The sequence below is a fragment of the Poecilia reticulata genome, linkage group LG17 (assembly GCF_000633615.1).
Source record: "Poecilia reticulata strain Guanapo linkage group LG17, Guppy_female_1.0+MT, whole genome shotgun sequence".
NCBI lineage: Eukaryota > Metazoa > Chordata > Actinopteri > Cyprinodontiformes > Poeciliidae > Poecilia > Poecilia reticulata.
The window spans coordinates 3130929-3158746 of record NC_024347.1 but is presented as its reverse complement, the minus strand read 5'-3'; the positions used below and the strand labels follow the sequence as shown (position 1 = coordinate 3158746).

General features: G+C 39.9%; 1 protein-coding gene across 5 annotated transcripts; it reads left to right on the top strand.

The window, feature by feature from the left end:
* Positions 1-8205: 8205 nt before the first annotated feature.
* Positions 8206-26061, top strand: LOC103478940 (ETS-related transcription factor Elf-1-like). Of its 5 annotated transcripts, none has more exons than XM_008433087.2 (9): positions 8206-8304; positions 8415-8498; positions 15878-16228; positions 16304-16427; positions 20415-20522; positions 20641-20796; positions 20889-20963; positions 23698-23893; positions 24161-26061. In XM_008433087.2, the coding sequence occupies exons 3-9, from the start codon at positions 16169-16171 to the stop codon at positions 24777-24779; spliced, it is 1338 nt and encodes a 445-aa protein (XP_008431309.1). In that variant the 5' UTR covers positions 8206-8304; positions 8415-8498; positions 15878-16168; the 3' UTR covers positions 24780-26061. The 5 variants fall into 5 exon arrangements, with proteins under 5 accessions (XP_008431309.1, XP_008431311.1, XP_017165727.1 ...); XM_008433089.2 differs by having other exon boundaries at positions 8207-8304; positions 16320-16427; XM_017310238.1 differs by lacking the exon at positions 8206-8304 and having other exon boundaries at positions 8377-8498.
* The last annotated feature ends 1757 nt before the right edge of the window (positions 26062-27818 follow it).

Here is a 27818-nt window from a genome sequence, read left to right as displayed (position 1 = left end):
ATAATAATAAAAAAGACACTGTTATGAAAAAGAGACCCTGTGAATTTCTTTCATTTTATTTAATCAATACTGTATGTGATGAGATGGATGGTAATTATTGCTTACAGCATTTTGTACATTTGTCTGTCTTTGACTGTGTTCTTTGTGGATGCTGGTGTGTGTGTGTGTGTTATAAGGTTTTGTGCTTGTTGGCTTGACTAAAATGTGACAGCAGGCAGCATCATGTGATGATGGACGCCAGCACAGAAGATTACTGTGATCTTTCAATTTTTTTTTTACCCAACTCTTCTACATGCACACACACACACGTTTGTGTGGCTATCTTTGAGGGGACTTTTCACTGATTTCCATTCATTTCTACAGCCTAAACCTTACCCTTATCCAAACCCTAATCATTACATACCTAACCCTAACCGAAACTCAATCCACACCTTAGTCCTAAATCTGACCCCTGACCCAAAACGGTGTTTCCCCTTGTGGGGACCAGACTTCAGTTTCCACAAGGAGCAGGGGTACCCACAACGTCGTATGTGTCAGGAAAATGGTCCTCACAAGGTATTACAAACAAACGCACGCGTACACACACACAGACACACACACCCACACACACTCGCAAAAACAGTGAATTCTGACCTGGAATCACTGGTTGGCTCCGAGCTAACCAGTGTCACGGATGTCACATTAGCTGTCATAGAAGCTCTTTGTCCGCTGATCTCTCCCCACCCCTCATCTTATTCCTTCACTCTATCTTCTTTTTTTTCTCCTTCATTTGTGTCTGTTTTCTTTCTCTTTGCATTCCTGCCTCAGCCCCTCTTCCTGTAACCTCTCTCTCTCTTTCTCTCTCTCTCTCTTTCTGCTGCTGCTGCTCTTCCAACATGCCTTCAATCACCGAGCTGTGGTTCCATGTTAAATCAGACCCAACGGTGCTCTGAGCAGGTCTAATTGAACAGAATCGCATTCAGAACATTCATCTCTGAAATGTTTTTGGCTCCCAGCAGAGGCTGAAATAATATATCTGGCTCCGGTTCCTGTTGGCTCTCAAAAGATTTGATAGATCGTCTGCGAGAAAACAAAAAGGGAGCAGCGTGTGAAGTGAAAGTCGTCCAGGAGTACGTCTGCTTAGTGGCCTTTGAATTGGTTTTCAGCGGGCTCCAGGGCCGATTGGTAATTGGATTTTTTTTTTTATCAACCTAACTAAAGTAGAAAACAGTTTTTTTAAATACATTTTTATATAATTTTACCGACTAAATCCATTTAATTCAGGTTAATTTCTGTTCTGTGAAGGTCTAAGAGGTTTTTAAGACACCAGCGAACAAAACGAACGAGGAACACACCAAACAAAAGATCTAATATCCAGATTTATGAAAGCCATGTTCCCATGGTCTTATCTATCTGATTTTCTTTTTCCTGTGCCACAAGTTTCAGAACTTTTAGCCTGAAAGCGACACAATCTTCTATGCACCGGAGCCATTCCCACTTAGAAACGCGGTGTTGGCAGGGTCATGCTGCGGGAATCTTTTTCTACGGCAGAGATAGGGAAGCTGGTGAGAGTTTACAGACACCTGTAGATGAATGGAGGTAGTTTGTCACATGGTTGGCAAACAAGACAGGCCCACAGCATGACACTACCACTACCGTGCTGGACACTTCACCCAATGTTCTGAGGTTTAAAAAGCTCAACTTTGGCTCAAAGTGAAAATAGGTACATTTTTGTCACGTCTGACAAAGAAAAAAGCAATTCTGGAGGGCATTTGGTTTTAATTTACTATCAGCATTTTACCAATTAGGTTAAGTAAGCCTGAGCTGAAGAAGAAGAAAAAAAAACACTTTTCTTGGGAAAAGTGATGATTTGCTCTCGGAGGCATCAGAACATGTTCAGTTTATCGTGAAGAACTTCAGTAAAAACATACATATTAGTGATTCTCATCTTTGTTTGCCAATAACAACATCCCTCATGGGCAGATGTATGAAGACAATGTTTGTTAAAACTAAACAAAACTTCAGGAGGAGCGGTGTCGAAGCGGTTCCGTTCCCTTTGAGCATTTTTGACAAAACCCTCAGTTGTTTACTCGACACTAAACGCCAAGGAAAACCTCTGAGGATTACTCAAAACGTGACATTTGAGGTCTGTTGCCGTGGCTCCGGCGGTTTGAAGGGCCCTCGGCACAGAGAAATGGGCCATCAGAGAACACCAGGGCTTTCCAAATCAGCCCATCGCAGTTTTTCAAACCAAACCTTTCTGTGGGTACTCCGTGTACTGGAGAGCGGCCAAAAACGAACTTTTATCCTCTGTTAGCATCGCAAATTAGAAGACTCGAGTAACAACAAGCAAAATCGTGTTAAACAAAGGAAAATAATGGGACGGCTCTCATGCATGCCCATGTAAACTAACCAATATTTGCAATGGTTTTTTCAAGATTGCCACTCTGTGTTTATGATTTTTTCCCCCCTAAGTTTTTTATTATAATTGCAGATTTAATTTGATTTGATTATTTTTCTTTTTTTTCTGCTGTTTGAACTTTCAATCAGATCACAAGATTCTTATTCCAGCACCGTTTTCAAATTTAAATTTAAAAAATGCTTCACTGAAGTTTCTGTGAGGACTCCTTCTCACACTCAGACGTCTGCTTGTATGAAAGTCAACTTACTGTGGATGTTAAATGATTTGTTTTTTCTTTTTTTAATGGAAAATTTAACACAGGATGTTCTGAAAATACATTGACTAATTTTTTAAAACTTGCATTTTCTCCCTTTTTAGAGCATTTGAAAGAGCGCTGTAAATCTATTGGGCTTCTCCTTGCTACTCAGACACCAATACTGAGTTTTAAACATTAAATACATTTTTAAAAAATATAGAAAACTTGCATTTGGTCCAGTAATTTAAATTAATTCTGGATTTTCACTAATCCGAACAGGAGCCAAACCAACTAAAATCCTTTGTAACAAATTACTGCATTCCTTATAGCTTTCTTATTTATGCAGCAGCCCCATGATGCTGCCACCACCATGTTGATTGCTACACAGTTCATCTGGGCACGTGCAAATTTCAGTCAAGTTTGAAAGTGTTGATTTTGGAGCAAGGGGATGGGGTACCCTCTCCATCTCGGCTATGATGGGCTGAAATGTAGCAACATCTCCATGTGTTTTTGTGTTTTTCTTTCCAGATTTACGTCGATTAAAAACATTTAATACAGCGGGGATGGGGTGGGGGGTTTAGAGGAGCCGAGTGACTCATAACTGCTAGAAAAAGAGCAGTAAATTTGGGATGAAAGGCGGACTGCCACGCTCTGACTCTGAGGGGATTTTTTGCTCAAAGGACGTCAAAAGAACCATTGTAAACATGTCAATGAGGGGAACTTCACAGCAAAGGGGCAACATCTTACCAAATAGTTTGGCTCTAATTTCTAGTGCAAACACATTTAGTACACTTGGAATAAAACAAAACTAGCTTATAATGTTTTGGGAAGATGTGGAAGCTTCCTTTATATTGATGAAAAGTGCTAGTTCCACTGGCAGATTATTTGATGTTTCACACGAAGAAAATGTCTTTTATTTGTCGATTAAATGTCGATTTTTTTTATTTATATCGATATTCAGGAACTATTTACTGAATACAAGCTAGACCGAAAATACTGGATAAGGTTTTGTGTTTTTGCAGTGTATGCAAATAATATCCTCCAAACTTATCAATAAAATAACACATTTGGGTTGAGACTGTGGACCTCCAGCTTCCTCCAAATGCCTCAGCAGAAGAAGAAATATGTTACTGGAAAAAAAAAACAAACACCAGATGCAGGAATAATTCTGCATCCAACACAAACATACCTGAGGTAAACAGTTTGTCATCTCCTGTCCTCTGACAGGAGATGAGGTTTAAGGTTCCAACCTGAACTTCAAAGTTCAGGTTGGACGTTTAGCCAATCTGACTTCCCCCCCCACCCCAAAACTTTCCTCTCAATATAATATTTTGCATTTTTTTGTGTGCTTAGCAGCAGGCTGTGCCAGCATTAAAAATAAAACGTGAACATGATGGCAGCTGCTTTCCAAAAGTTCAAAAGGTGACAGCACAGCAATTTAAACACTTCTAATAGTTTAAAGGCAACATTCACAAATTTTCTTTATATCACATTTTAAGTAAAATCTACATCTGATAAGCCTGTAATAATTTAAAGTGCAGGCGGGAGCGCTTGATGTTTTCTGATTCCATCAGAGTTTTTAGCATATCTGTAGTGGATTGATAACAGAAGGAGGCGAGTTTTCGGTCCGTGCCACGGCATCTGCTAGCATTTGAAAAGAACAAAGGAAAATATGCTTCTTTTTTTAATAGAGTGAACGTGTGTGTTGCTTTGTGTTAGAGGGAAATAACGTCAAGGAAAGAACACACCGGTGATTTTCACACTTCAAGGAATGCCTGATAAACGACACACGCGCGCACGCACACACACACCCACACACACACACACACACACAAATGGAGCTCATCCCTCCACAGATACACGAATGTCGCACTTTTTCAGCTCGTGCATCGAAAACACACCCTCTCGCGCGTGTGCGTGTGCTTTAGCAGCTGCAGAAGGTGAGCAGACGCGGCAAGCAGGAGGAATTCATCAGCTTGACGAAGCGTCGACTCTGGAGTATTTCTCCCATCTATCTCCTCCCTCAGATCTCCTCTCCATCAGGGGGACGGTGAATTTTGCGTCTCCGTCCCTTCCTGTTAGCGCACGTGGCCTTTTACTGCTTGTCTGAACGATAAGACGACAACCCCGTCAGGGCAGGACGACAAGATAAAGAGTCACTTCGAGGCCAGGAGCGCACATATGGAGAGCATGTGTGTTTGAAAGAAAATCCCACAAGGCAAGTGTGACAGTCCTCCTTGAAAACTTCAACCACTTTTGTCTCGAAAGACGTCAGAAAAATGTTAACATTTAGCACGAAAATAGCCGAACCCCCCAATTAGAGTGTCTTGAAAAGGATTTTGAAGACCTTTTTTTTTTTTACCACTTTAAAGCTGCAGTATGTAATTTTATTTAAAAAAACAAAACAAAAAAACATTTAGCATATTTGTTCAAACTGTCACCATGTCACCACAGTGTGGTATGAGGCAGATAATCTGTGAAACAAATTGAGTTCCTTTGCCTGCTAGAAACAACCAGTCAGAACCCGGAGGTGCTTCTTAGCGCTGTCAATCACTATCAACCCCAACCCTACCTCTCTTTCTCTTTCTTTCTGCTACCGCAACAGCTTTCCCCCTTCAGTAGACGCTGTTGTGAATGTTCAGGCTAGTTAGCATAGCCACCAGTGATGGCGGATAAACGGTTTTCCTGTACTGATAAGTTGTTTCTCTGTCATTAGCACATTTAGCAGCGCGTACCCAAGGATCAGTGACAGCTAAGAAAGCATATGTGTGCTAGAATGGCCTAGTCAAAGTCCAGACCTGCAACAGACATGTTTTTATCCAAATTGACTAAACGTGAGCTATGCTACAAAAAAATAAATAAAATTGTTTCATGGGGTATCAACTGTATGCTGAACAGTTTGTGTTGGCCTGTATGTATGAGGATGCAAACATGTCTGTCAATAGTTTGTTTTTTTTTGGTATTATATTTTTTAAATATTCCATTATTTAAAAAAATGTTTGCCTGAATAAAACCCTGAAAACAGATAGAGGTAGGATTGGCAAACTAGTGCATATAGAAACAATCAAACATGGCGAGCGTAAAAGCCTAAAACCGAAACAAAAATATTAATGACGCCCGTATTTATTTCCTTTTTTCCCCCGAAAACATTTCAGCTTCGCGTTGTGTCTGTAAATTACCTCCAGAGTTAAGCAACTATCTTTCATGTTTCTTCGTCTTGACTGAAAACACAACGTGGAGGATCGTGTTTTTTTTTTTTTTTTTTTTCTAAAACATGTGTTCTGCCTCTCGGTGACAGAGGAGCAAATGTAAACTCCTGCTGCAATAATCTAGTCCTGCTCACTGCTGCCCTTATGAGAGCCGTCATGGGAGGAAGCCATGTTTGTTTCCGGCACATTCTTGAATCTGCTGCTGCAGGAGACTTGATTCATTCGGATTGATCAGCCTCACTGCAAAACCGATGAGGATATTCGTCATGCAAGAGGTGCAAGTGTTTGACATGGAAATGCTCAAACAATCTTTTGGGAAATATTTATCCTGCTCCATCTAAGTGTTTCCATTTAACATTTAACAGTTATTCACTGACTTTTAAAAAGGTAAAAAAAAACAAAAAACTTGTGGAAAGATTTATTTTGGTCACATCTCATAAAGTCTGTGTTTTAACAAGTATGTATGAACTTCTGCTGAATATATGTTGTGTAGAAATCAATACATTCCCCCAGCTCCACTCTTCCAGTCAGACTCTATTGTTCGCAGCATTTTCTTTTTTTTTCTTTGTTTGCACAATCAATTCAATTTAAGATTCACTTTGTTGTCATTCAGCACCGCCTCAAAGACCCAGAGTGGAACGAAGTAACGTTGCTCAAGCTGGGGCAAAAACATGTATAAAAAAGAAAAAAAAAAAGAAAAAATGTTGGTACAGTTTGAAAAACAAGGACACATGTGTGGCTTTACTGTTTGTTGTTAGAGTTGGGGGCAGTTTTTACTTTAGGAAGTGGTTGATGTCTGGGCAGGAAAATATTCAAATTAATTCCAGAAATACAATTGTTTATTTGAGATTTTTTTATTTTAAAGCTGCAGTCTTTAAGTTTTGTTAAAAATATATATGTTTTTTAAAAATATTTGTCAAAAATGATCATTATGTCGTGACAGGAGAGCACGAAACAGACAATCTGTGAAAAATATCAAGCTCCAATCAGAGCCAGGAGGAGGGTCTTAGCGCTGTCAATCATCCTCATGTACACCTTGCCTCCAGCTTGCTCTGTGCTATGCCACAGCTTCTGATGTTGTGAATGCTAAAGCTAGTTAGCATGGTCACCGATGATGCCGGACAATCGTTTTGCCCTGTGGCGGTAAGTTGTTTCTCCAACGTTAGCACAAATGTTAGACCACTTCCTGTTGGTCTCATTCTTTCAGCAGCCAACCCGAGGCTTGTTTTTCTAGGTAAAGGGGTTTAGAGGTCACAACATATTTTCGCTGATGTTCGGATGTTCATTGTTTCACACATCTGAGTAGTCATGACTTCAACAGAAGAAGGCTCAGTTGTACAGTCATCGCCACGGTGATGGTTTCAGAGAGAGAGAGACAAGAGAATCTGTTTACATGGCTAAGCTAAACACTTAAAATTAAGCACTTTCAGCCCTCTAAGCCTTTAAAGATCTCCAAACCAGACTCTGGACAGACAGACTTATAAAGCAGAGCTCAGTGAATTAGAACATGTGTTCCGACGAGGCTTGTTTTGTAAGATAAAAAAAAAATGTTTTGAAAACAGCAACCTTTAAGCTGTTATTAAAGCCCACATTTCCATGTTAAGAATGTTTTTATTGCTCTGGTGTAAGATTCTAATCTCGAATTGTGTGTCTTTATTAATCGTAAACAGGAAATCACCATAATGAACAAAAACAAAACCTCAGTCTGCTTGGCGGAGTGGAATACGTGAGTGAAATAAATCAACTTTTAATTGTAACTCTGCCTTCTTTTGTTTGTGCAGCACTTTGCTCAACATTGTGCTGATTTTTTAAAGGCTTTACGAATGAATAAATATTATGTAACTTTTCAATAATGTACTAATTTACTGAGACGCACCTGTAATGTCAGCTCTTTCTACTCTTTAGGAAACACTCAAATGGATTTCTTTTTAAAAAGAGCAAGTTCAAGGTTTTGCCACTAGGGGGCGTGAGGGACTTATGTAAAATGCAAACTTACTGGAGAGTTTTGGAGGGGCTTATTATTATTATTATTAAAAAAAAAAAACACCTGTCAGTAAATTCATTCTCATTAAGGTGTGAAAAATTATAGATGTTTAATTTATTTATGTTTTTGCTAAATATAATATTTAGGGAGTGTGTTAACCTTATTAATCTGCGTTCGTATAAGCTCCACATTTGTTTGCAGAAGGGCCTGCTCGCTGCTTTACATTGCAAATAAGGCCGTGTTTACATTGCCTCACACCGACAATGGTCTCTATGGGTTACCTTTGCTAACAACACAGGTAACCAATCAGATCTCACAGGCGGGGGGAAGAGGTGTGACCGAGTGTGTGTGTTCAACTAGTTCTCTGGAATAAAAAAAAAAAAGAGGAAGCGACAACTGACAACTCTGATATTGACTGTGTGCGTCACTCCCTCCCTGGTTCCTGGGAATTCACAATAAGGGAAGCAGATCCCAGGTCTGTGAGCAGATGAGTACTCTCTCTCTCTCTGTCTCCCCCTCTCTCTCTCTCTCTTTCTCTCTCATTTTGTCAGATGTAATGAGAACAATTTCCGCTCCTCTCCTCAGATCCTCCAGGCGACTGCGGCTGGGTCACACACACACACACACGCACACACACACACATTCAGAAACGAGCCCAGCACAGATAAGGTAAGCATGTCTCTTCCTCTGTTTACCAGCCCTTATGGCGATTTTTTGTTCTGTAAAAGAAAGGGGGGGAAAAAAGAAGAAGTCTGACATGGGGTCTGACATGTGCCGAAGAGAAAGTGAAAGTACTTTCCAGGGAGCAAAAGGTTTCCAAGCGTGGCTGTTTGTGGTGTATTTTTTTTTAAAAGCTTTTTACCTGAGAATGCTAACAAAACAAAACAAAACACAATTTTTCTTTCAGACACAGCTCTGCCGTTGGCACAAATTGCTTGTAAAAAAAAGAAAGAAAAAATAGTGCTGCAAACACCTCCACTGTGCTCCAATTCCCCATCTCCAGCAAACACACACACACACCATATTTCACTGTGCTCACTTAACAAGGCCCGGTTACCCAAAGCAACAAGAGGGGCTTATCATCTGCTCCCTCTCTTGCCATGCTGTTATCTCACTGGCCTAGTTCTCACACACACACACACACACACACACACACACACACACACACACACACTCATAGGCACATGCATACTCTGTCCTATTCTGTCAAAAACACTCGCGCTCTTTTCTATCTCACTTTCTGACTCGCTCTCGCTTACCCACGCATGCACACGCGCGCACACACACGCTGACACAAACTGGGGAATGAATGTTATGGGGAGTGGGGCGGGCTTATCAGTGTCCTTGGGGGTCTGGCAGTCTCTTCACAGACTCAGATCCCAGCGCCGGGGCCACAGGGACCAACCTATGTGACCAGACTGCTGATGAACAAAGGGCTCTACAGTTGGAGTGTCCTCTACAGAGGCAGCAGGCTGCAGGCCTCGCTAGTGATCAACATATAGGAGCTGGGGACAGGTCTTTGTTCACGGCAGGAAAGATGATACTGTTCTGCTGCCGGGTGGGAAAAAAACCAGTTCTGTCTGTTTCCTCTTCTACAAAATGGTTGATTTTTACAGATTTTTACCCGATTGTGCTTTGACTAGAACCGTTCTGTTTTCAAAAATGTTTCAGGAACAAAGCAATTAGCTATTAAGCTAACTGTTTAAAATGGTTAGAGACAACCAATCAAAGGTTTAATTTTACCAGAAGTATTCATACCTCTCAAACTTTTTTTCTCATTTTGTCCCATTTAAAGTTGTGGCAATTATGTAGAATCAACTTTTTTTTCTTCTTTTTTTAATCTTTGCATCATGTTACGATGTTGTTTCCTCAACAAAAACATACCTGGGGTGTTGCTTTGATTCTTTTTGAGAAGTCGTTTTAGTCTCCAGTGGCAACCACTCACAGGATGCCTTAACGCTTGTTCTCACTGATTTTCCTCTCAGCTCCTACACACTAGCCTGCAGCATTTAGCAAACACCTGGTGGAACTGCGCTTCTTCTGAGCTCGTCATACGAGCTACTTCTCAGTGCAGCGCCGGTAAAAACGTTAAAGGCTTAATGGAGAAACGTTGCTGCGATGATGTGCTGCAGAAAAACACTTAAGAAGCAGAAGCTTCTTAAAGAGACAGAGGCCCGATTTCAAGGTGTTAAATTGCAAAGTCAAATTTCTTTTAAATCATGTTTGATATACCATTTTTATAACAAATGAAGATAACATGATTGCGCTATAAAAATGTCCCCATAAAGCACAATACTATCGTAACTTTAATGTAAGTTCTTGATTTTATTTGTAATAGAATGGCAAAAAAATCTGAAAAATTAGGCCCTTTTTGACCTTATATGGTTAAATAAAATTCAGTGCAACTAATTGCCATGCAAAGTCACAAATAGTAAATGACAGTTCAACAGGGTGACATTTAATCTGAGTGTAAATCCAGAAGGCGTCACAGAGCTTTGTTAGAGAATATTAATGAACAAACATCGTCGTGAAGGCCAGGCGACTCAGCAGACAAGACAGGTTATGAAATAATAGCTCAAGCTTTAAACACATCAACTTGCCCATTTTCATCAGTGGAAAACAGAAATCTACCAATCTACTTATTTATGATTTAGACTGACTGGCTAGACTATAGTAAAATCATTTTAGGATTTACAAGGATGTGGTCACCTGGGCTGGAAACTGTTTTGGTGCTCTGTTCACTAAAGTAAAGAATAGGGCTAATGTTAATGCAAATTACACTTAATTAATAGGTAGTCCTTGCATAACTGATGATACAAACTGATAATTGTAGGTTTAATACATCTATTGGTCAGTAGCTTCGTGTTGTTCCCCCCAAATATTACTATAACTTATTCATTTTTAAATACTTGAGTATTGTTTATATTCATACAGGTCCCAAAATAGTATTACAACTCACCTGATATAGGCCCATGACTCTTATATAAAGTACAATGTTTGCAAAACACACAGTTGTAAAATAAAAATAAGAATAAATAAAACAAATTAAAATCCTGTGGTCCCCCGCACCCCCCCCCAAATAAACAACTGGTGCCTTGTTTCCTCATCAATTACAAAAATCATATGTTTTTTTACTAATTCAGACTCCAAACCACATGAACACACTTCACTGGTAAAGCCCTAAAAAAACCTCCACTCATTTATTTCTGTTAAACCACAAGTCACTATGCATAAAAATATAATTCTGCAGAAAAAAAAGAAACGTCATCGTGTTTCTTCATGTAACTTATCAAAACTCCCAAGAACAAGTTGTTTTCTTTCAGGTCTTGTGGTTAAAAAGTAGATGATGTAATATCAAAGAGTTTCAGTGCTCCAAACTAAATTAGTGACAGTGACAGTGACATTTGACGATAGCGCTAACATGTCTCCACAAGTACTGCTTGATTTAGAAAAGACCGGTTTTCGTCCATGTACAGCCCCTTGTATGCTAAAGTTCAGCTTAGGCTTTGTTTTTGTACCTTCAAAACTGTACTCGTTTAACCTCAGGTGGTTCTCAAAAACTTCTGTTGTTCAGAAATAATGCTATATTCACTCCATTAATCCACTGATTCCACATTTCTACCGAAGACTGATCTGCTCTTGTTGGAGTGAGCAGGTGTGCCACACAAAGTAGAGATACAGGGTGCAGCGGTGGCTAGCATTGTTGGTTCTCAGAGCAGGACCCCGGTAGCTACACACTTTAAACTGCTCTTAAATGTAAGAAGCCATGGGCCAGAGTTGCTGTGTCAAAACCACAAATACTTTCCATCACTCCGGCTTCAGAGTTTGAAATGCTTTTAACAGAATGCTAAAGTTCAGTGTGAGCAGATTCACTGCATGCTGACCCTAGCTTGCATGTTTCAGGTCACTATTATTACATGTTTTGCTAGCTTGGAAGTCATTTGGGCGTTCAGGAAGTGATGGCATGGAAACTAAAGTCACATCACCCATTGGTGATATTAATAATTCTTTAAAAAGCACAGTTCGCATGTTTAGAGGCCAGAGCAACAAGCGTTTTAACAAGCAGAATGCAGGTTAGCTATTTGAGCTAGTAGCCTGCCATACTAACTAATGTTATCTTGTAAATATCTCAGGGTTATTCTGTAGAGAGTAGAATTAAAGAATTGATCATTTTGGGTATAATAAGCATGTTTATTCCAAAACATCTGCTAAACTCAGCAGCATATTTTAGTATTCGACTGCTGTGTACATAATTTGTTGGCCATATGATGAACAGTTCCTCTTTTGCATCTTTCTATGACTGATTTATTTACTTGTTTCAGAGTCAAATATGAAAATGCGTTTTATAGGAAGTTTGTCATTTACATATTTAAAACAGTTCAGCGAGATAACAGCTCTCGATTTGCGTTTCTAACATAACAGACTTATTTTCTTGGTATATGTGAAAGGCTAAAGTCCCAGTCAAAAATAAATACAGTCATAACGTTATAACTGAATTGTTTTCTTTGTTATGCTTATTGCACTCCCTTTTTTAGTGACAAGACATTTCTCTTATGATTTCATTTTTTAAAGACAGACAATATATAGCCCATGCTGCACTTTCCACCCAGTAAAATTGATATTAAAAAGCCACTGCAATACATTTTTCACTTTTAATACTTGAATAACTCTCATATTGAGATGAAATAACTTAATTTGCCTTAACTTGCTTGATTTATTTCAACAGAAGCTTTTTATTATTATCAGACAAGGTTTGAAAGCAGCAACAAAAACTGCGGTTTGTCAGTTTCCTAAATGGTTTGCGACTGTTGGCTTGTGATTCAAACTCTCTGTTCTACAAGTTTATTGATTGAACAGATAACAGACCATCCAGTTCCCTCATATCTTTAAGAAAATGAGCATTTCAAACAATACTTATTTAATTCTTATTGTCAAAAAACAAACAATTGCAGCATCACATTATTAACAATAATTTATTTTTGCAATTTTTAATTCCCAAAGCCTAAATGATCTGGTCAAATGTCTCCTTTGGCGTCTTTTCAGTGAAGATAACTAGGTGTATCCCTTAATTATGACAATATGTTAATTTTAGCTCTAGTTGACTCCATTTTTTTTCCCGAAAATGTCTTAAAGTATGTTGTCTATGCAAAAACATGATTTCAGAAATTGCTTTGCAATTCAGAAAAATGCTTTGTTTACAGTTTACCAAAAGGCTTAAAATTTACTATGAATTGAGTCTTACATCTAGAGTGAAACATGCAGACTTGCTGTTTTGTAATTATGTTGAAAAAAACCCCCACACACCTCAACTAAACATTTCCATTTTGAATAAAATGTAAATGATCTGATTTGATCTACCGGGCAGACTTATATGAAAACAAGTTATTAACTTAACACCTGCAGAAAAAGTTTTTTCTCCTGTTTTACAGTTTTGATGTAAAATGTTCTTTATTCAAAATTAAAATTCTGCATCACAAAAACAATGTTCACGACCCGGGTGACATCACATACGGCATGTGGCAACCGAACAAAGTTTGTTCCCTCTTTTTTTTGTGTTTTAATCTAAATTTGCTGAGTTTACTGAGTGGATGTAGGACAAAATGTGACTGTGTGCGAAAACACTGCATGGAGAGAAAAACGAGAGCGGACTGGAATGTAACTCGACTGCTTCAGAATCAAAGACCAAAGTTCATCACAGTTGCTCGTCTCCAAGCTGATTTTTCATCTAAATGCCTTTTGTGATGTCACCTAACAAAAACACAAAAAGTGGAAGTTCGTCACTTCAAATAGCTTTAAAAAGTTAGCATTTCAAGAAATGGAAAGTTAAACCCAAACACCAAACTTTACTACCCAGCTGCGTTTTTATATCCAGTTTACGTCTGTTGGTGGGGGGAGAAAAAAAAAATCCCCCACAAGATGATATCTTTAAAGCTAACACAGTTTGCTCATTTTGGAGGCGTTTGTCTTTTCTAAAATAATGCTTTGCACCTCGTGTACCATCAGATAACAAATACATCCACATGCTGACCTGTCATTTCTCAGGTCATATTGATATCACGAAGGCTAAAAACAACTGGGCGCATCAGAAGCTGAGAAAGAAAAGGCCGCTGCTGGCAGAGGTAATGGCAGCGGTTTGGCCCAGAAACTCAGGAAGTGGTTCCATCTAACTGAGCTGTGCTTCCTGTGTGATAACTGACCCAAACACGCTGCGCCTCTATCTCACACGTACACACCAAAGGGGAGTTAAAAAAAAACATCCCTTCTCACGTTAGGAAAAAAAAAAGTACTTTTTAACAACAAATGAGGATTAATTGGGTTTAAAATGTAGGAGCAGTTTAAAAGAGACTGGAATTACATCCTTGGACGTGAATTGTTCACAGAGCGAGATCCAACACAAACAAAACCGAAATGTGGGTGTAAAGCTTGTAAAAGAAAAAAAAAAGAGGGTTGAAGGTAGGAGCAGGTGTGGTAGCAATGTTTACACCTTAAATTTGACACTGGTGGGGGGGGCTAAACTGCGCCGTAGCAACAGCATTTATTCCCCCTTTTTTCAAATTCTGTTACATTAAAGCCACAAACCTCTGTGAATTTTACTGGGATTCTACGTGATTAAACAACACAGTTTTCATTTTATGTGTCACCAGTAAAAAAAAAAAGTGGCCTATAATCGTTTTATTAGCCTCACTGAGGCACGTCTGAAGGGTGAAACTTTCACCCACTTTTCTTTGCCAAATAGCTCAAGGTCAGTCTTCTTTTTCATTATTTATTTCGGATATTTAAAATGAATATCAGTTCCAGCGTTAAACGCTGTTTACAAATGTAATCTTTGAGAGGCTCCACCTGGATTATTATTCCACTGCTGGGATATCACTTGAAAATGATCGCAGAACAACAACATTATTGTTTTATACTGAAAGAGAATGTAATTCCTTAACCTGACCCCCAGTCAAGAATTGCATTATACAGGTTGTATAGGGGGAACTTGGTTTACTTTTTTTATTCCAGGCAAGTAATTATTAAGTTGTTACTGGTGTCATTATTTTTATGCAGTGAAAAGAGTTTTAAAAAACATTGGGCGAAAAAAAAAGCTTTTGCACAATCTTCCCTCTGATCTGTCCACTACGGCAGGTTGTTTCAGTTGGGTTTTTGAAAAAGGAGGTATAAATGAGACAAAGACAAAGGCACATCGCACTTTTAAGATTTTATTTGTCAAAAAATCTAAAATGTTCTATGCACATGCATAACTTTCCTTCCATTTCACAGTTATACACTACTGAGGGTTCGTCTACCATAGAAAAAAAAACAAACAATAAAATACACAGATGTGATTCCAACTTGACTATACAGGAATAAGTTTGAAGCGACTGAACAAGAGATATTTTCGGAAGCACATGGAGAACAATTTCCCTCAGAGAACATCAGGTTCTGGTTGGTGGACTCAGGAATTTACCAGCGGCGCATGTATGCTGGGCAGAAGGCGGAAAAAGGGAGGGAAAAAGAAAACAAGAAACGAGAAGTGAAAGAAGGAGTAGCGGAGAGGAGCCGGGCCCCGTCGGTGTTGTTCTTAATATCTCCTCCTTCACGGCCATGTTGTGGGGAATGCACGACCCTGAGGCCACAAACGCTGTGCAAAGACGTGATCTTGCAAGTTCAAACCCAGCTGCCTCCCCTCGACCCAAAACACCCACCCACCCCACAGCTACTGACTCACACACACACTTACACACACACTAACACACACACACACACACTGCAGTGCAAAAGCTTCCTTCCTGTTGCTGGTTTAGCCCAGTTTAGAAGCGTGATAAGAGCGAAAGAATTAAGATATGTAAAACAGAGAGACTTGAGCTCAGATACCGATGCCGTCTTCTTTATCCACTCGAGGCAAAGTATGATAATTTTTTTTTTTTTATCTGATACTTGGATAAATATTTGAGAATGTCTTGAAGAAATTAGGTTTGATCCCTTTCTGCAGGTGTAGCTGTGCCTCTAACGGCTCCCTTCACTCACATTTTGTTTCCCGGTGCCTCTCTGTTGTTTTGTGGCAGGTTCAGTCAGACCACAGGACAGTTCACCGCCCACCACCCCTCCACTTCCTCATCAAGAATCGAAGCAGAGCAACATGAGTTTCCTGTGACGCCACTCTGTCTCTGGTCAATTAGTGTAGCTGTTCGCATCACTCCTCCACAAGAAAGGCTCCTGAACGCATCTGCAGCTCAGCGGAGAGTTCCTCCGCAGGAAAGATCCAGCAACACCTTTCTGCTGGTTCGGATCCTCCTCGCCGGAGGGGCCTGTGATGTTGTTTTCATGACGTTGGAGTTGCTTCGGGACACGCAGCCATGCTTCAGCAGCCGGAGCTCATCTTTGACTTTGCCAGTGACCACTTCAGCTCATCACAGGTGAGATCTAGTTTTGTTTTTTTGTTTTTCTTAATTACTAAAGCTTATATTTGATTTAAAACCATCCGGTTTCAGATGGGGATGTTTTCAGATTACCCTGCAGTGGTGGTGGAGGAGGTCCCCCATCAACACCTGCTGACATACACCGGTCTGATGGGTGAACAATCACAGACAGAGGATCACCACGAGCTGCTTAAAGGTCAACACACACACACACACACACACACGCATACACACACACACACTGTTTGCCACTCGGCCGGTTGCATCTCAGTCACAAAGTTGTTGAAACATGTCATTTATGTCAGTAGTTTTGTTTTATTTAAGATGTGGCACTCACCCACAGACTGACATAGTTCAAGTGTTTATTTCTGTTAACTGTGACTTACAGTGCTGCAAATTCAGTTTCCTGAAATGTAATGTGGAACAATACATATAGAGCTGAAACAATTTATCAAATCAATTTACCATAATCGGTTTTGTCATGATTAATCGGCTCACTCATGATTAATCGGTTTATTGAAAACATTATTAACTCAGGTAGAAATTATCAACATTTTGCATTTAAGATAAAAGAACCTGTGCTTGTGAAAATGCTCTAGCCAGAAATTCTCAAGTGGCATAATTTTAGCTTCACCTGGTTCAGATTTACTGACAGAATGCCGTTTTATTGCATTTTAGGCAACATTTTTATTTTTTATTTCAAAAAAGAAGTTGTATTGTTTGTTTATTTACATCTTTTAATGCATTTTTAATGCAGTGTGAAAAATCCATAGAACATGCTTTTAAAAAAAATCCGATTAATATTAAGAATAATCACTGGATTAATAAAATAATTGTAATAATCTGGTGTTGAACCTTGCTGCAGAGGCTGCCAGTGACTGCTGGGCAAATACACTGAAAAAAGAAAACGTGTGATTTAACTTAAAATAATTTATTACAAGTAATAAAATTAAGTTTATCCAAGTAAATATATTAAGTTTATTAAGTTCTCATGTTAAGCAAACATGTATGAATGAAGTTCAACAAACTTAATTCAATTACATGTCACAAGTTAACTCTTTTTTTTTTAAATTGGAGCTCCATTCTCTTTTTTGCAGTGTCCCAAGCGAGCACTCTTCCCCCTTATTTTTACCTATTCTTTTTATAATTTATCATATCTATTTTTTTGTCTGTGTAACTGAATTGTGGGTTTTGGTTTGCTGTAAACCATAGCACTTAATAATTAAAAACTAAAAAAAACAAAAAACAGCGCCTTATCTCTGCGCATGCGCATTGAATTCACAGCACATGGCCCACCCTCCGCAAAAAAAAAAAAAAAGTTCAGGAAGTGAAACAAAACATTCCTAGCGTGCTCCTGTTAGTGAAGGAGTACCAACAGGATGCTTAGGACGCGGTGAAAGCAGGCTGCAGCTCTCCTCGTGCTGTCGTCGGAATGAAACAGTAAGGCATGTCGCCGGGGTCGTGTTTATCCGTGGGAGCAACAGCTGTTAAAAGCTCGCAGAGGTTCTCGGCTGTATTAGCCCACGGTAACAGCTGGTTTAGAGAAGGACTCAGAGACAGCTGAGGAGAGTTCCCTTTAAAGTTCCTACAACATGGAGGTCAGAACCGCGAACCTAGTGGGTGGTTTATTTTGGTTTGTTTTTACTGTGGGTTTAGTGGAGCTTTGTCCCTAGCAGAATACAGGTAGCTGCTAGCTAGCAGATGGTCTGTTGAGCTGCTTCACAACCTCATCACCTCATGAATAAATGCGCGCAAAACAATAGACCCCGTTTTTGCTGAGGGCTACATTCAACGTCGTGAACCATACATACCGTACATTATGTATCATGAACATGGTTGCGTGTGATAAGTAAAAAAGTAGCGAGTTGAAACAGAATGTTTCTTGTTGAGAGAACATTATGTAGACAGTTTAACTCAGTCTGTTACTTATTAACAGGTTGTTGAGGCGTACTGTAAATTAATCTCAAAAGTATTATTTTCTGGTTTAAGGAAAACGCCACTACATGCTTTAATAACATTACAATAGCGTGCGTTATGGTGAGAAACAATGTTAAAGATAAAAAGAATAAACCTGTAATGCCATAGTATTGAGCTTTCATTATTAGTATTTTGTCTCCAAGAGGAAATAACTTCTCTGCTATTTTTAGATCGTTTTTGGTCAATGTTTTTCTAGACGCCTATCATAGTCCCTTTAGGATTAGCTGCTTGTTACTTTGTAATTTGTTAGTAATTTAAGGCCATTGCAAAAATTTAATTGTAAAGTTTTTTTTTATGACGCACAGTAGGGCAGAACACTTTTTAGACAACATTTAGGTTTTACTTGTCCTGCATTTTTTCTGAATATCAAACAATTTAGTCTCATGTCAAACATGCTTCATTAATCCCAAAGGGAAATTAAATGTAATATTGCACAAGTTTCTTTAAATAGTTGTTGTAGATGCTGATGGCTTAGGGCAGGAAGTTGCAGTCAGTATTACACCAAGCCTGAAGAAATCTCTGACTGAAGACACTTTGTTGATGTCTCATCCAGATGATGCTTAAGGTTGTCCATAATTTTCTATGTTTTTAGGACATTACTCGTATGCTGTAGTTTTTGTTTTTTCCAAAAACAAAACTGCCAATTGTGACGTCATGGTCAGATTTAAGAACCAGACGGAAAAAGAAACAAAAGAAAAACGGGCACTGTTATTTAAGAAAGTTAAAAAGGCCTTGAGAAACATTGACCACAGCCACTTTACAGGTTTCCAAGAACTGTTTGTAAGCAGAGTATATAGGAATGAAGGTGATTATATGGAAAAAATAAATAAAAAATCACATTCTCTTGTATGTCAGGTATGGTAGCAGGCTTCCAGTCGACTCTGGCTTCATGCAGCTGCAGTGTTTCCATTATAGGTGTGATATGAAATCAGACCAATTAAAACTATCTGCATTTATAACGTCTGTCCAATCAGACGTAGGAAATGGTAAAGTTTTGGCAAAATCTGCTTTGAAAAGATGACTCCTTAACTCGTGTTTATGACGTAGGGCAGGACAGTATGGGGGAAAAAATCCTATCACCATAAAATCACTATCAATCTTTATTTACATTTTTATAATTATTTAATATTTTATTGTATCGTTAACATATGAATTGCTACTTAGTTTTTTTTTTTTTTTATCTGACTTTGAATAGCCAGAAAATCTCCACATGACGAAACCATTTGGACCCTTCTCAGCAATGATGTAATTCACTGTGTTTACGGTCTCTTCTTCCTTAAGAACGATTATTTTTTTTCTCTGTTTTTATTTTTCCACTCATGTCCCATCTGTTACCTGAAGTAAGACGCTACATCTGCACAGTCATTAGTCAGTCTGGCTGCTAGTGAGCAGTCTGCATCAACTAACATGGTGTCAGCGCAACTTTAAAAAGTCTTACATTCATGCTTCTAAAATCAAGGACTTAAATTAGTTAAATTCCTTTTAAAAAATGCAAGTTGGCCTGAAATACGTCAATCAAAAGTTGTACATTTTGTCGTTGCAAAACTACTTAATTTCTTAAATTATACATAGTATTATTTGTATTTTTCTCTTGTGGGATGTTTCTGTCAGGCTGAAGTATGAGTCACCTGCAGACATCTTTATGGCGTTCCGTGACTCAAAACGGTTGACTACAAGTAACCAGCTGCTAATATACACTTTATAGCTAGCTTTTTTTTATTTTTTTATTTTTTACCTCCATTGTGAATGAGTGCTAATTTATTGGAAACATATTGTTTCTTGTACATCTCTGTCACAACACAGGTTTTAAACTCTATTCATAAATTTGAGTTGGTGAAACCTGAAGAAACCCTGACCCACTCAACTGGTCCGGCACGGAGCGACTCTTTTTTTTATCATTGGCTATTCATAATTTCTGTATATTGTAGATCTAAATCAACCCTTTCTCATACGTCTATCGAGCAAAACCTATTTTGCGATATTATACATTGCTGTCTTTTTACCGCCCAGCTCTGTGGCGTCTATGGAGCTCTACTCTCACCTTCGGTGAACCTGTTTTACTTTAGTGAAGTTCTCTTCTGAGTTTGCGGGGGAGTCGGCATCACAGGAAGTGAAGGGATGTTTTGGTGACCTCTCCGTCTGAATCCCATCCTCCCGTATCTCAACGTGTTTTTTTTTTGCCCTCGCTGATCTTTTTGATCTGCAGTGGAGCCATGTGAGAGCGGCGAGGAGGAGACCATGGAGACGCTTGTTGCTGCTGACTCGCTCCTTGACATGGACTGCGTTGACACGCTCTCGCTGGAGCAGCACTACTGTAAGCCCACACACACACGCACACGCTTTCTGATACACAAGTGGTTTGTGCTCGGAGACGTTATTTTTAGATACGATGTTCTCTTTCATTAAATCTGTTTATGTCCCCCCAACCACAGCCCAGGCTTTCCTCCCGTCACTGAGCGATGTCATCACTGCTCCCGTTACCCAGGTAACCGTGTCCGCCGAGGGCGTTGTGGGAGCCGTTGACCAGTCGCAGTGGCACTCGTTGCACAAAGAGAGGCCTGCGGCGCAGCTGCAGTCTAGAAAGAGGAGTGAGTTGTTATCTTTCTGAGCGGAGGCGGAGGGGTGAGGTCACCTGGGAACGTGGGGATTAAAAAGATTTGATTTGTTTTTGTGTGAGCAGGTAAGAAACCTCGACATCGGAGAGCAGAGTCTCCTACACCGGATATCAAAGTAAAGAAGGACAAATATAACAAAGGTATTGGAAAGCATCAGTAGTTTTCATATGTCACCTGGTGCTAGATCTGGACTTCAAAATAAAACTTTTTAAAGATAAATTAGTGATTTAAAGGGGAAATATTATGTGTTTTCCAGGCACATTGTGCTGTAAAATGGAACTATCAAGTAACTGTGCTATCTTCAGTTGTTATAAAAGTGCTACACTGATCAAATATGACGTAAAAGAAATTTTACTTCTCGATTTAACACTTTGAAATTGAGCATCTGCCTCTTTAAAAACTCCTGTTCTTTATGAAACTCCGCCTACAGGAAGTTGTCAAAATGCTCTGGGTGGAGCGAAGAAAGAGCCACAAAAAACTCTTAAGCTTGTAGTTTACCCAGAGCTGTGAGGGAATAGTTTAGATCGGAGTGCGTTACAGTGGCTCAGTCAAAGTCTAGACCAGTGGTGTCAAAACGTTTTGCCACGAAACCCAAAGTCGTTGAGTTGGAAATAGTTGGGGCCACAAAATTTGTAGATATATTTTTAGGATGTTTTAAAAATATCCTCAAAAACAATTACATTTATTAAAATTAAACAAATAGTGTGGTTTTTGTAGAAAACTGATCTGTAAATCATTATAGATTGAAAACAGAAAAGGTCTTGTGAATCTAAGAGGCCAGCGGTTTTGACATTATATTTGGGTCGATTTTCTTATTTGAGAAGTAATATTTCCTTTTGAGAAAAACTAAGTCAATGTTTGTGGTTCTGGTTGCTCCAAAATTAAGAAAACGTCGAAAATTCAATAATTAGAAATCTGTATTTTGCACCTTCATGTGCTTTTTTTAATTAAAGGCGATGTTGCTTATCTGTAAAAGGTGTTGCCCTGAATGAAAAAAAAGTGTCCATCTGAACAAACCACCATGATTGCAGGTCAGCCTTACGTGGCCCCCGCACCACAAACTCATCTGTAGTGAGACTTTTGAACTGCTGTTTTGCTTCCAGTCTGACTGAAGTTTTTACTGCAAAGAGCTTTTAGAATTCAGATTTTCTCATTTCTAAACATGACATGTTCTGGATCATCAAAGGTCTGGGCTTGGTGATTAAATGCACAAACCACTGCAGGTACGCACATTTCTTCTGTTTCTTTTTGATATTTCAGTACAAACACAATTAGTGATGCAACACAGGCTGCGGGAAATAAAACAAACAGCAAAAAAGAATAAACGACTCACCGTCTTTGCAAAAGCAATAAACTCATGTTTTTGATTCAAAACGCATACCTTTGGCCTCACATCATTCATTTCCAACAATGAAACAACCAGCAGTTGCGTGGCCATAAATCATACTTCATGTAGTTAAGTGGCAACAGAGCCGAAGAGCATTGAAGTGTGTGTCTGGATTATGACTCGAGAATAAACAGTGGGAGGATATTCTGTTTACTCTGCAGAGAAGATTATTCATTTTACTGCTTTGCTCTTTCTGCAGTAGCAGTGACACAAGTTGCTATCAGCCGGTTAATTAGGCAGGCCGTCTGACATGTTGCCATGCCAACTGTCGTTTCAAAACGTTCTCGCCTTATTAGGAGCGATGGTTGGTGCTCCTTCAGTTTCCACATCATGACTCTGCTTTTTGCGACCTAAAATGTTTCCAAACAATCAGAACGAGTCATTTTTATAAGTGATAGAAATATGGAGGAGCCTCGGGTGTAATTTGAATATGCAGTACTTATAAAAGGATGCATGAAGGACAGCTGATGCATCAGCTTGTCTTAAATGTGATTCTTTGTTAAAGAATTATTTACAAAATAAAATGCAAACAAGCAGCCTTTTTTTATTGTTTAACTTTTGGTTGTTGCGGGACAGTTCAAACACGCAAATAGAGATTTGTCTTCTTCAGACCCTCCATCTAAACAATCTCAAAAGCCTGCAACAAAATAAAAAGGTTCTAGAAAGAGTTTTACAGTGCAGCTCTATATTTAACCATATTCTCTTTTATGTTGTTTTCTGATCCCCATTTAGACCAGGTGACTCTTATGAAACATGACAGATCACGACTCCTTATCAAACCAAATAACAGTCACATCCTGTCTGGTCGATACTTTTTTTTTTTACTTGAGTCATTTAACCACATTTTCTTACACAAGTCTGTTGTCAAAGCAGGTCCGAAATGTCCCACTGGCAGGTATGCAGTGGGACATACTGGAGAACTACCCATTTTGCAGTTTCCCCTTTTCAGATGCCAGTTGTTGTTGATAGAAAACCAGTTCCTGTAGATTAGCAGATAATTAGCTACTTTTATTTTAAAGCTGCAGGATGTAACTTTTATAAACAATATGTTTCACACGTGTTTGTTTAAACTGTCAACATGTCGCGAGAGGATAACGTAAGACAGATAATCTGTGAAAAAATCAAACTCCTCTGCCTCCACCCTGTGGTCCTACTGCAATCTACTCAGTCAAAAACAACCAATTAGAGTCAGGAGGAGGGTCTTAGTGCTGTCAATCTTGCTTATGTCATTGTTGTTTAATGTGCTAATAGTGGTGAAACAACTTATTATTTCCCACAAAAAACCCCTCAAGAAACATTGTTTATGAAAGTTACATAATCAATTAGTTCAGCTTTTGAATCTGTCAAATCGTTTCCATTTGAGCCAAATACGCATTTCCTTACTACTTCTACTAAGTCTTCACCAAAGTTATTTTCCTCAGGTTATTTTTCTTCGTCTCTTCCTTTATTGTTCTGTTTTGTGTGTGTGTGTGTTTTTTCTCCTTTAGGAGGGAACACCCTCTACCTGTGGCAGTTTCTGATGGAGCTGCTGCAGGACAGACAAGTCTGTCCTCGCTACATCAAATGGACCGATCCGCAGGCGGGCATCTTCAAGCTGGTCAACTCCAAAGCCGTGGCCAGGCTGTGGGGCAAACACAAGAACAAACCAGACATGAACTATGAGACCATGGGAAGAGCACTCAGGTACGGCGTCTTTAGGAGGGTTTCGGTGGAGGTTTGGACCTCGGTCTTGTTTTAATGGTGCAGCTCAACCTCAAAAATTTAAGCAGCAGCGCATTCCAAAGTCGTACGTACTTGTGAAGTGGAAAAATGCCACTTTTTAATTTTTTTTTTTTTTTGAAAAATGTTTTCCATCTTTCTAAGACCCCTCTATCGCCCTCTTGTGCCCAGCTTCCTCTTCAAACTTAAACTGAGACCTGATTGGCTGTTTATTCCCCTGTGTTTGTGAAGGTACTACTACCAGCGTGGCATCCTGAACAAGGTGGAGGGCCAGCGCCTCGTTTACCAGTTCACCTCTCTTCCCGTGAACATGGTGTACATCACGGACGGAGATTGCGGCAAAGAGGAAGAGGACGACGATATTGACAAAAGCGGAAACGACGAGGGGCTGAGCGACGGTACCATCTCCAGCGACCAGTCTGCGGAGGACGAAGAAGCGGACGAGGGGGAGGAAGAAGAGGACGAGGAAGACTTCCAGCCGCCGCTGAAGAAAACCTCGTTGGTCTCTCCGCGAGCCGCGGCGGCGCAGCGGCCCAGACCTACTGCCAAGCAGCCGGCTCAGCGCGACACCGTCCTGCGGCCCGCCAGCGCCAGCCTGATCCAGGAGCAGCACCTGCCCATTGTGTCGGCCGAGATGCTGAGAACGCTGCAGAACCTGCAGAAGGTCCGATCGCTGCAGCCGGCCGGGCAAGCGTCTGTCTTCAAGACAGCCCAGCTGCTGGGGAGCCTGTGCGAGAGGCAGGCTGCGTCCGAGACGGCGACGGACGCTGGCAAAGGGGCACAACACAAGTCGCATGCAGAACGCCGGAACGCCCTGTATTTGGTGCCTCCCACAACCTCCGACCAATAAACACATCCAGCCTCCGCTTCGTACCAAACACGTTCACTCCACTGACTCAGGAACTCTTCCACAGCTGTACTTTGCTGCATCGACGTCTGAACGCCAGGTAAAGCTGTCGATCATTTAAACGAGGCACCAATTAGACGACTCGCCGCGTCTTTATTCAGGCGACAATCACGGCAAACCAAAACCAACTCAATTGTCCCTTAGAAGACGTTACACCCTGTTGTATTTTCTATCAACAAGCTACTCAAGAAACCAAAAACAGACATGCACTGGAACCCACAGCCTCTCTGCACCTTCTGCAGATCCTTTTTGCTTGCACTTCCACTTCAGGCTTTCCTGGAGTCATTTATCATGCCATCACTTCTTCGTCAACCTTTTTATTTTTAATTTAATGTACAATCACACGCTGAATCATTCCTTTGCCTTCAAAGCGTCTTGTTTGCACTATGATCTTCACTCTGCTGTACATTTTCTTCTCTAAGTGCCTAAAAGTCTCGATCCTGGCCCTGCTTTCTCTCTGTCTTTTGCTGATAATCATGAGAATTGTGAGGGAAAAACATTCCATATTATTATTATTAAGAGTACTGTTGTTGTTTTTTTTAAAGATATGTTTGTATTGTGATATGTTAAAATAAGGGATGGCTTTTTGCTGCTGTTAAATGTTTGGCCTTTCTTTTCTTGACAATCACAAGTGAAGTGCTTCTTATAAATTTCCATTGTAACTGTAAGCTCTTTCTGTTTGGACACTGTGCATATATAAGCCTCGGATGTTATATACTGTAAGTTTGAATGTGCTCCTGCTCTGTTGCCATCCCCCCCCCAGTCTCCCATCAGGTTCATTTATTTTTCTACTCTACAGAGACCGTGTACTCCATGTAAGGAGCGTAATGGCCGACTGTTAATAATGAAGTAATTAGTCAAGCGTTTCCTCCTGCCCCGGCCTTAATGGAGCCTCGCGTAGCCAGCTCGCAACGTTCACCTCACTCCACAGGAGTGAGGCTGCCGTTTCGTCAGGCTAAACTTAGTTAGGAGATGCTTACTCAGTGACTGTGCCTTTTGCCTGTAGGGAGCCGCTATGCAAAACTGCTTCTCACTTTATTAAGCCATTTGTCTCAGATTCCCCCTCACCTCCGCTACCCGGGTGTCTCCTGATGCTGTTTGTTCAGCGTAGGGCGAGCTTTAGCCGGAGGATGAAGGAGGATGTCTGTTGCCTTATTTCTTTTACGCGTTTTCCTTTTTGTCCAGAGATGGTGAATGGAATAAAGGAATATAGGTGTGAAATTTGTCCCTTGTCTTATTTTTTCTTTTCATGTTCAATGAAACTAAATGTGAAAATCTACGGTTTGTTTTAGAGGTTTATATTCACTCATCTTTGACTTGAAAGCAAGAGTTCAGGATTGCCAAATGATGATTATTCTGTTGGAACAACTAGTTGGTTCCCAAGCTCTAACCAAACTGGTACTGGTGGATAAAACAAAAATGTTTCATTTTTAGAACCAGTTTTTTATTTTTACGTATTTGTTAAAAACTGTCACTATGTTGTGACAGTGAGAGATTGATAATATGTAGAAAACATTTACCTCCTTGTGCTATTGCCCTCTTCAGAAATTCACCGCTTCTAGTCAGAAACAAACGGAGCCAGTAGGAGGAGCGTAGTGCTGTCAATAATGCTCATGTACGTGGTGCTAAATGTGTAAAGTACTTGAAACTAGGATTTATGAGCAATAACATTCTCTCTTTCATCATAAACCTTCTATAAATACTTGCTTGTATAAAATTGCCCCAGACGTGCTGAGAAAGAACATGGAAGTTGTAGCATTGTTTTGGGTTTTTTTTTTATGGGTTTTTTTTTCAGTCTATTGAGGTATTTTATCCTCTTTATTTCCAACACTTTTATTTTAATCCTGGAACTGAATTTCAGGTTCTTTTTTAACATCTGAACTTTTTAATTCAGATTTCAATAAAAATTTTTTACCTCCAAGTGACCCTAATGTTTTTTTAGTAGGAGTGCCCCAACCCTGAACTACAGAAGACGATTAGGGCCACTGAGAAAAAATAAAAAAGCTGACTTTTTTTCCTCAGAATTCTTTTTAATTTCAGAAGATTAATGTCTGAAATCTGAGGGAAAAAAAGTCAGATTTTTTTTCCCCACTGGTCCTAATTCTTTTTACCAATCCTATTAATAGTATATGAATTATAAATAAAAGTGAGATTCAGACCAGGAAACCAACTATCTTAATTGAGTGCTGCCATACCTAGTATAATATTGTGAAGTGGTCTATCATCCAGAAATTATTCCAAAAGCACATTAATGGCTACAAAAAGTATATTTTTTCTCTGCCACAAGCTATCTCCTCCCCAACCTCTACTGTATTGAACACACACACCTGCTTGAGTGTGACACCTGGCTGGGTGAAAACACTGAAGAAAAGAAGCGGGTCCTGATCACATCCATTGGTCTTCAAGTCTGGAGCATCCCAGCTGTCCTGGCAACTTCGGGGTCGACAATCAGGACTCTAGAAAACATCCTACCAAACTCCAAGACTCTCAGACTTCAAGACTGATCCTGCTTGTCATGAAGGTTCCAGATAAACTAGTCTTGACCCATCTCAGTTCATGAGTGAAAACTGCTCCTGACCCTCTTCAGTTAGCCCACCAACTGCATGCAGGGGTGGATGATACTGTCATCTACTTACCAAGTTTCACCTGGGAAGTGGTGGAGGCACAGAGAGACAGGATCACGATGTGTGTGACAAGCTCCTTGGGACGGGTGACGGTGCTGCCACTGACTGCTGGGTTGCTGATTACCTGTCAGACAGGGCTCAGTGTGTTTGGCTGAGGAACACCGTGTCTGGTGTAACATGAGTGCCACGGGGAACTGCTGTTTCTGTTCTGTCTTTACACCTCTGACTTTAAGTACTGATGGACATGAGTCATTGTACAGATAGATGGGTGGGACACAATCTGCAGTATTCCTCTCCTCACTGTGGACAAGACTTAGAAGATGGCAGTCCGTTTGGCAGAGTAAAACATCCTCTGACT

Bases quoted from the DNA above. Each gene is read 5' to 3' on its own strand.
- LOC103478940 (XM_008433087.2), top strand. From the start codon at position 16,169: ATGCTTCAGCAGCCGGAGCTCATCTTTGACTTTGCCAGTGACCACTTC. The intron at 20,523-20,640 runs GTAAGCCCACAC...CCCCAACCACAG, and splicing joins CTCGCTGGAGCAGCACTACT to CCCAGGCTTTCCTCCCGTCA. The intron at 20,797-20,888 runs GTGAGTTGTTAT...TTGTGTGAGCAG, and splicing joins GCTGCAGTCTAGAAAGAGGA to GTAAGAAACCTCGACATCGG.